The 8,660-nt window shown below is 45.5% G+C and overlaps 2 protein-coding genes across 3 annotated transcripts in view; one reads left to right on the top strand and one right to left on the bottom strand.

Moving 5' to 3' along the window:
- LOC109938053 (large neutral amino acids transporter small subunit 2-like) overlaps positions 1-5,499 on the top strand; it is a 45,690-nt gene extending 40,191 nt beyond the window's left edge. Inside the window, 3 exon segments of the mRNA XM_048605937.1 lie at positions 148-409; positions 1,520-1,697; positions 3,491-5,499. Coding sequence (XP_048461894.1) covers positions 148-409; positions 1,520-1,697; positions 3,491-3,609 — 559 coding nt within the window. The 3' untranslated portion in view covers positions 3,610-5,499.
- A 286-nt stretch (positions 5,500-5,785) lies between these two features.
- lrp3 (low density lipoprotein receptor-related protein 3) overlaps positions 5,786-8,660 on the bottom strand; it is a 17,830-nt gene continuing 14,955 nt past the window's right edge. For both annotated transcript variants that reach the window (XM_020536533.2, XM_020536534.2), the window contains exon 7: positions 5,786-7,738. In XM_020536533.2, the coding sequence (XP_020392122.1) occupies positions 6,845-7,738 (894 nt within the window). In that variant the 3' untranslated portion in view covers positions 5,786-6,844. The remainder of the gene's footprint in view (positions 7,739-8,660) is intronic.

The raw sequence follows: 8,660 nt of genomic DNA, 5'->3' as shown, positions 1-8,660 counted from the left end.
CGCCGCACTGTCGGGGGGTCAGTGCTGAGGGGGCGCCGCACTGTCGGAGGGTCAGTGCTGAGGGAGTGGGCACTGTCGGAGGGTCAGTGCTGAGGGAGCGCCGCACTGTCGGAGGGTCAGTGCTGAGGGAGCGCCGCACTGTCGGAGGGTCAGCGCTGAGGGAGCGCCGCACTGTCGGAGGGTTAGTGCTGAGGGGTTGGTGTCTGTAGCATATGGTCTGTCTCTGGTGCTTTCACTGTATCTCTGTTTGACCCTGTAGTGTGCCACCTCCTTATTGATGCTGATCATTGCGGATATCTACACTCTAATCAATTACGTGGTGTTCATTAACTATTTGTGCTATGGGGTTACTGTGACTGCAGTCCTCATCCTTCGCTGGAAAAAGCCAAACATTTCGCGACCCATTAAGGTAGGTGAGGGACATGCGGTCTGGTGTTTTCCACTTCACACCTCTTGATTCTGATTCACTTTTCTTTCTCTCAGTATCTCACTGGGTCCGAATCATGTCTCCTGCCACAGTGACTGTTTCTAACAAATTATTTTACAACACACTAACCCTGCCAACCTAACTGTCCAGCTCATGCCCAGTTTTCCTGGAGACATGGACACCCATAGCACAACTGAGACCGTTCAGCCCATTCTCTCTCTGTTGCCCAGTGGCTGACTGGTGATAAGAGGAAAATCTCAGTGAAGACCGTTCCCTATGAGTCTGGATGTACTCCTGGTACTGGCTCTGTGCCTCACAGTGTAGCTAACATTCACAAATGCATGAATTAAGAGCAGGAGTAGGCCACTTGGCCCCTCTGTCTCTGCTGCACCATTCAGTAAGATCACAGCTAATCTAATAACTGCACTTTCCCATCCAGCGCTGACATTCAACCTGATACATGCATGAGGACACCCAGATCCGTCTGCATTCCAGAAATCTGCAACTGCTCCCCATAGCCCTGTATCAAATCCCAAAATAATCCCACTGCCCCACTCTCTCCCCATAGCCCTGTTTCAATCCCATATTAATCCCATTACCCTGTTCTTTCCCTGTAGCCCTGTACTAATCCCATACAATATGTTCCTGTCCTGAATCTGAACTCACAGTTTTGTTCACCTACAGAATTACCGTGAGCCTATAGTGTAGCAACACCTGGAGTTTTAACAGGTAAACATGTTTCCACATCCACCCATGGCCCCAGCCCTCTCCATCTCTGTTATCTCCTCCAGCGTCACCAACTCCTGAACTCTCTGAAATTGTCTAATTCCAGCCTCTTGAACATTCCCAATCCCCAACCCCAAATTGTGTCAGGTCCTGTACTCTGCAGTTCCTTCCTAACTCTCTGCCCCTTTAAAATGATCCTTAAAACCCAAAGTGTCTCCTTTCCAGGTCCTGCCCTAACATCTGATATGACTCAGTACTAAATGTGGCATATCTTGGGCTGTCACTATATAAACATGATATCACCTGACTCCACAAAGCTGTGTGTGGAGCTGTAGTGACTGATTTCAGTCTCCGTTCTCACTGCAGGTACACCTTCTGTTCCCAGTTGCTTACCTGCTGTTTTGGGCTTTCCTGCTGGTCTTCAGTTTCTACTCTGAGCCTGTGGTGTGTGGCACTGCCCTTGTCATCATATTGACCGGTGTTCCTGTCTATCTGCTCGGAATCCAATGGAACAAGAAGCCAAAGTATTTCAACGATATGATTGGTGAGACTGGAGCAGGAAATAATGTGAACTGGAACCTTTGTCAATTTGTGGATGTGGGTAAAACTGGAGAGTGTGAGAAATGATGGTGTATGTTATCAACAGCAGAAAGAATTTAAAGCAGCTTGGGATTATAGTCTATCAGATGAATACTTGACATGTTGGATTAAAAGCATTCTGCAGGAGCAGGGATCAGTCTGGGGTTAGTACAGGACCAGATTACAACAGCACTGAACTCCTAGGACTGATTCTTACTGTTACCCCACTCATCACAGCTCACAAACCTGTAAATGACCCTTCTGTTTATATTCTCATTTTCTTTTTGTAACCAATCCTTAATCAGTTTGAAAATATTACTTCAAACTCATGAGGCCTAATTTTGTATACTATGACAAGCTCTGGATACAATGACAGTGGAGTAACGGTACTGTCACTGGGCTGTAATCCAGAGGCCCAGGGTAACGCTCCCACCGTGGAAATTTAAAATCAATAAAATTCTGGAAATAAAAGCTATTCTAATGGAAACCATTAGGTTCACTAATGTCCTTTTAGCGAAGGAATCTGCCTTAGCCTGGTCTGGCCTACATGTGACTTCAGACTCTGAACTGCCCTCTGAGAAATAATTGCTGGTCTAACCAAAGACACCCACATCCCATAACTGAACTTGAAGCTGTACCTGTCAGGAGTGATTTTTCGTTCTTTTAATCCAACATATAGGCTCTTTCCTTCTGGAAATGATTGAGAGGGGACTTGATAAATGTTTTTAAGTTTTGTGACGTAGACGTAGAGAGGTTGTTTCCACTTGCAAGTGAAACCAGTACTAGAACCATAAATATATAAACATGCATAGGCAATATTATTTCCAATCAGGAATTCAGGAGAAACACAGAGAGAGGACAGAACAGGGAGATGTTGTGGGGAATAGCACAAAGGGTATTTAAGGGGAAGCTGGTTAAATAGGTGAGAGAGAGGAATTTAAGGATACACTGATAGGAAAAGATTAATTTAAATTTTGATACTGAGATTGATACAATTTCTCCAGCTTTTCATGTTTTTATTTCAGATTTCCAGCATCCGCAGTATTTTGCTTTTATTTGAGTGATTTTTATTGATTAAGGGAAATGGAACCAAGGCAATTCAGAGAGGTGCAAAGCAACTGCGATCTAATTCAATGAGAGGACAAGCTTGTGGGACTGAATGGCCTCCAGTTTCCCCTCACATTAGTGAATGAAGAAGTGCTTACTGATTTCACTCCTGAACAGCCTGGCTGGAATGGGAAGGTTGTTGTCACCCCTCCCCTGGCCCACTGTACTGGATTAGTCCCCATCAGATGATCCTGAATCCCTTTCCACCCAAACCAAATCCTCAGTCAAGGAAATAACAGGAAGGGATAAATAATGGGAGATTTTTACAGAGGCTTTGGTCCAACTCAGTCTGATACCGTGACCCATTTTGATGAGAAATTTCAGCTTCCCAGTTCTCCCTAGGTTCACCCCGACCTTAAACATAGTTGGCTTTTAGTTTAAGAAGCTGTGCTGCAAAATAAATTGAGTTTTGCATAGACCATGCCTGGAAAACTGCAGTTTTGGTCCTTCTACAAAAGGAGGGACAGATCTGTCTTTTGAGGAGTACTCCACAGGTTCCTCCCCTGGTTCCAGTGACAGTGAGGGCTGTCCTTTTATGAGAGATAGAGTTTAAAAAAACTGAGGAATTTGCATTAAAATATGTAGACGGAGGTAGTTTCTCTGGGCTATGTTTATTATACAGCATCCAGTTGATGTCCTCTTCTCTTTCAGAATCTATTACGCATTATGGACAGAAATTCTGTTTTGTTGTTTTCCCACAAGAGGAGACTCCAGAAGAGAATGGCCAGCCTCCAACCTTGAATACAAACAGAAAATCCCGGGTTGTGTAGCTCACCCTGAGCTTTGACTGTGCCTCAGAACCGTACCAACCAGCTGTTCACCAAGCTGTGACCAACAAGGACAGTGGGAAAGGTTTTGCCAAAACAAAAAGGGAAAAAAAATATGGCTGGCAAAGGGAGAAGTTCTGACATTTTCTGTTTTGGGTAAAGTGATAGAGTTCAGTAGATCTTATGGAAAGTCTGTCTAACCACCCGAAGAAAGCTGGAGCCTCTGAGACCAAGTGTAGCAGATCTGACAGGCTCTGATTGGGATCGATACAATCCACGTTCTGCCTGACAGACAGACCTGATCTGAGCTTCAATCACTGTTAACATTATGGAGTAGCCAATTCAGTTCAAGCCCCGCTACTTTTTCAGTGTCAGTAACCAGGAAAGTACAACTTGGTGCACTGTTCATTAACTGTATGTTAATTCTCTATGTATCCCATTCTCCACCCCAATCTTCCCTGACCCTCTGAACACTCCACTGCTCATTGCTGTTTATTCTGCATCATCTCCAACTCCACAGTCTCTCACTGTGGGAGCTCTCATCGCACCAGCCCTGACCCAGTGATCAGGATTAGCCCTGACCCAGCAATCTGGACGCACTCTGACTCAGTGATCCTGATTATCCTTCACCCAGTGATCCAAACTGCAGTGCCAGCCCTGTTTCATACTTAGCCCACAGGCTGCCAGCTGGTGTTGTTTTACCACAAGCTGTGTTTCTGAATCCAGCATTGCGTCCAGTGGGAATTTCTGCTCATGAGGAATTCCCAAAAAGGACCGGACTGGAAGGACAGGAAGAACAGGCTTCGTGGTCACATTGGCACGCTGCTGTCCTGAGTCCATTTCCCTATCCTTACTCTACACTACCTTCTGCTGATTGCAGCTGAGAATTGTGCTAAAGATTGAGGAACTGGATCAAAATGAAATGCCGAATCCTCAACCACTCACTGCTGATTCCCCAAACCACCAGACATAAGCTCCTTTCACCAGGGGGTGGCAGTAGTGTCACTAATCGTGAAGCAGGAGGACTTTGAGGACAGACTTTGATTTGACCCCTTAAAGTCCTTCTGTTCTTGAAGTTTATTCCTTTCCTAATAACTTAACGTGGATTTTTTAAATGAGTTTTTAATGAACCTGTTACACTGAACACTCAAGGCGCACAATGTCTCCTTTTGTGAAAAGCTCAGGTAAACTACAGAAGTCCACATGTATTGAACAATTTAGAAATTGTGTTTTCACAACTGAGGGCAAAACATAACTGCATTCTCAACGAGTGCCACTCACACAGCAAGACCCTAACCCTGATCCTAGACCAGTTAGAGCTCAGCAGGAATCTCCTCATCAAAAAGACAGAAACATTTGTGGAATCAAGTATTATTTCAGTGATTTCACCACAAGATCCAGACACGTGCAGTGCATTACAGAGGGAGCGCCGCACTGTCGGAGGGTCGGTGCAGAGGGAGCGCTGCACCGTCAGAGGGTCAGTACTGAGAGAGGGCCACACTGTAATTCAGAGACACAACTGTCTTTATCAGTACTGCACCCCACTATTAAAGAGTCATGTGTCTCCACCAGTACTGTACCCATGTTACACAGTGACAGACCTGTCCCCACCAGTACTGTACCCCAGTGTTACACAGTGACAGACCTGTCCACACCAGTACTGTACCCAAGTGTTGTACAGCAATAAACCTGTTCCTAGCAATTAAGCTGAAAATGCTTTTTCCAAATAGTTTGTCTTTGCATGGAGTGAATCAACTATGCAATCAATAGCTGTTTTCATAATTCAATTTGACATGGTGATACTTTCACATCCATTCTTGCACATAATTGAAATCCAAATGACAATGCATTCACTCCATACGGCACACTGCTTGTAGGAGCTTTGATGGACTACAGAGTAATTTAATGTGAAGTTATGTGCCTGCACAGCTCCAACGTTTTGGTAGAAATGTATAGTAGACGTGTGAATTTCAGCATCGGAAAGTAGACTTGAATCACACTATAACGGAATAGAGTTTGATCCAATCCCTACCCTCCCACTCCCCTTCCACAGACAGCACATTCCTGAATGCAGTTAGCAGTTACCATGTAAGCGAACTTTCACTGAGGGGGGTGTTTTACTCCCCAGCATCATAATGACACATTTTAACCTTCTGATACAAACTGCTACAAAACAGGATTGCAATTTCATACTTTGTTTGGTTTGTACATTTAATCGGCTCTATCCCAAGGTTTTAATCAAGTCAGAGGATAATCACAAGGAAAAGAAACAGAGAGAATGGGCAGTGACAATAAGAAACCACAGACAATGGGTGCTCAGTGGCCCACACTGGACAGAAGAAACTTACAGTGCAAACAGAGAGGGGAAAGGAGATAGAAAAGAGAAATATCAGGGGAGAGAAGAAAGAGTGAGGGAGCGAGAGAGAACGAAGAGACAGAAAGGGGGAGAGGGGAGAATGAAAAAAAGAGTAAGAAAGAAAACTGCAAACTCCAGACAGATAGGAAACAGGAAAGAGGAGCAAATCCACAGTGAGACAGGCAGTCATTGAAACAAACTGCAGAGAGACAGATGCAGATTGGGAAGGCCAAGAAAGACGGAGCCAGAAAGCAATGGATAGATAAAGTGTATAGAGAAGCCAGAAGGTGGAACAGAAACTGAAAGATAGTTGCAATAATCAGTCCCTCTACAAATTCCAGCCTCAAACCTGCCTGTTAAGAGTCTGGAATAGCTTATGATGGTAAGAAGTTGTCCAGATTTTGCGTAGACATTCTGAAGACGCTCCCGACTATTTCCTGGAAGCAGGTATTACAGAACTGAAACCAAGATACCATCTGCAGTGGTGAGAATCATATTGCTGTGTATTTATGTCAACTCCTGAGATTCATTGGCACTCTTCAGGAATGATGGGTTCAACTGTATAAATAGGTCATTTAAAGTCTCATCAACATTTACAGCCACGTATTGAACCATACAATGGCTAAATGCTTTAAATAACATTGGTGACACAAATGTCAGGTGATTGTAAATGCAACTGGTGTTCCAATTAAGGACACTGCTGAATCCAGCACGACCTCCGTGATAATGCATTACATTCAAAAGCAGCTTCAGTGATATGTGGTTCTCCTTTTTTTTTGGTTGTTGGAGAAGGAAACAACTGTTTTAAAAAATACTGTAGCAATAAAAATATCAGAAAGCATTCCCCATTGAAAATATCACTATGGAGATAAGGGGGGTTTCTTAGCAATCAAGCAGGGCTGGCTCATCACTCCTGGAGTCTGACTGGCGGAAGGGGTTCCGGAAGGAAGGCTCTGGCGATGGGGTCTCTGCACAGATGTGTTTGTGGCGAGGCATTGATAGGGAACATGGTCTTTCTGTCACAGACTCTGGGCAACTGCAACACTGACTCCTGCATGCAGGAGAAACCGAGGTGAAACTCTGCTGCCTGGGATCTTGGTGATGGTCGGATTCTGCTGAAAAGTAATTTCTCCCCAGCACTGTTATATTCATTGTAATCGAGCTCCTGGCCCTGCCTCCTGCAGACCTCATGGAGACGGTGCGAGAGCCAGGCCGAAAGTGGTGTCGGCGGCTGCTGAAGCTCCACTCCAGATTGCTAGACAGGGGCTCACGGATACGCACACCTCTGCTACAGCTGCTTCTTGATGACTGCCTGAGAGGGAAGTCAAAGTCAGTGCTACAAGTCTCCTCAGAACTTGAAGAGTGCAGTAAGCAAGGGGTCTGCAGCTCTGTCTGACCATCTGAGCTGGGCGATGAAGAAGCTTTTGGCACTGAGTTTTCTAACATCAAGGCATTTGTCGTAATCCCTGACGTTTCACCAACTGGTCGATCGGTCTCTGTGTCAGTGTCTGAGTCAGGCTCCTGTTGAGGTTGTACACAGTTTCGCCGGCTCTCATCCTGTTGGCAGTTCCGCACTGTCTCACTCTGATCCAGATGAGATGATGGAGCAGTTGAGGCAGAGGTTGGGGTGAGCAGAGGTATAAGCCCCCAGCTCCTGGGTCTCTGGAAGAACCTGCTCCAAATCCTGCTGAGGCGTCCACGTGGGGACATCCTGCGTGCGGCGTGGCGACGAATTTGGCGTCTCATAGCTGAGCGTAGGTTCTGCAGGACAGAGGCCTGAAAACAGAGAAAAAACAGCTTAAAACTTTCACAGAATTTAGCTTGGCATCTTTAATTGACACTGAAACCTGCAGATTCCAGAAAATATAAAGGACCGTCCCACTCCTTTCACAGTAATTACCAATAGTGGAGTATAGTTACATAGACACCTGATTTACACCCCCACCCTGACCAGGTTTCACACACAAGCTTAGTCTTTCAGCTGAGACATTCAGCCTCCTGGGCTCAATTTAAAGGAGGTTGGGAAATTTTCCCCAATGTCTTCGCCAATGTTTATCTCTCGACCAACATCACTGAAATAAATTCTCTAGTTACTATGGTACTGGTGTATGTAACTTGAATGGATACGGTGGACAATGGTTCAGACATCTACCACCACAGCTGGATAAACGACACAAAGCACTATTAACTCCCACTCCTGTTATAACTGCTCACTATTCCAGGATCATCCTGGAATGTAATTGGCCCAGCTCCACTTTATTGTTACATAACGTCTTCTTAAATCATTCCCCCTCACCCTGTCCACCCTCACTTCCAACAACTGCAAGGAGCTAACAGAGTTTCTTGTGCTGTCCCTGTCCCTGTCTCCATCCCATCAGCTGCCCTGGCATCATTTCCTCAAATACACCCTCCTGCTTTCGTACTGAACTGTTATCTTTTTCTGGCCCCTCTCCTTCCTCGCCTGTTTGGCTGTGCCTTCAGTTTCCTACGAACCAGGATCTACAATTCCCTCTTTACAACACTCAGCTTTGCTTTCCTTCCTTAAGAGCTGACAATTACCTGGGCCAAGGGTCTACCTGAGCAGAGGGTCTACCTGGGCTGAGGGTCTACCTGGGCTGAGGGTCTACCTGGGCTGAGGGTCTACCTGGGCTGAGGGTCTACCTGAGCAGAGGGTCTACCTGAGCAGAGGGTCTACCTG

This window comes from Rhincodon typus, chromosome 15 (assembly GCF_021869965.1).
Source record: "Rhincodon typus isolate 14 chromosome 15, sRhiTyp1.1, whole genome shotgun sequence".
Classification (NCBI taxonomy): Eukaryota; Metazoa; Chordata; class Chondrichthyes; order Orectolobiformes; family Rhincodontidae; genus Rhincodon; species Rhincodon typus.
Note: the sequence above shows the minus strand (reverse complement) of the source record. Positions and strands in the feature narration are given on the sequence as shown.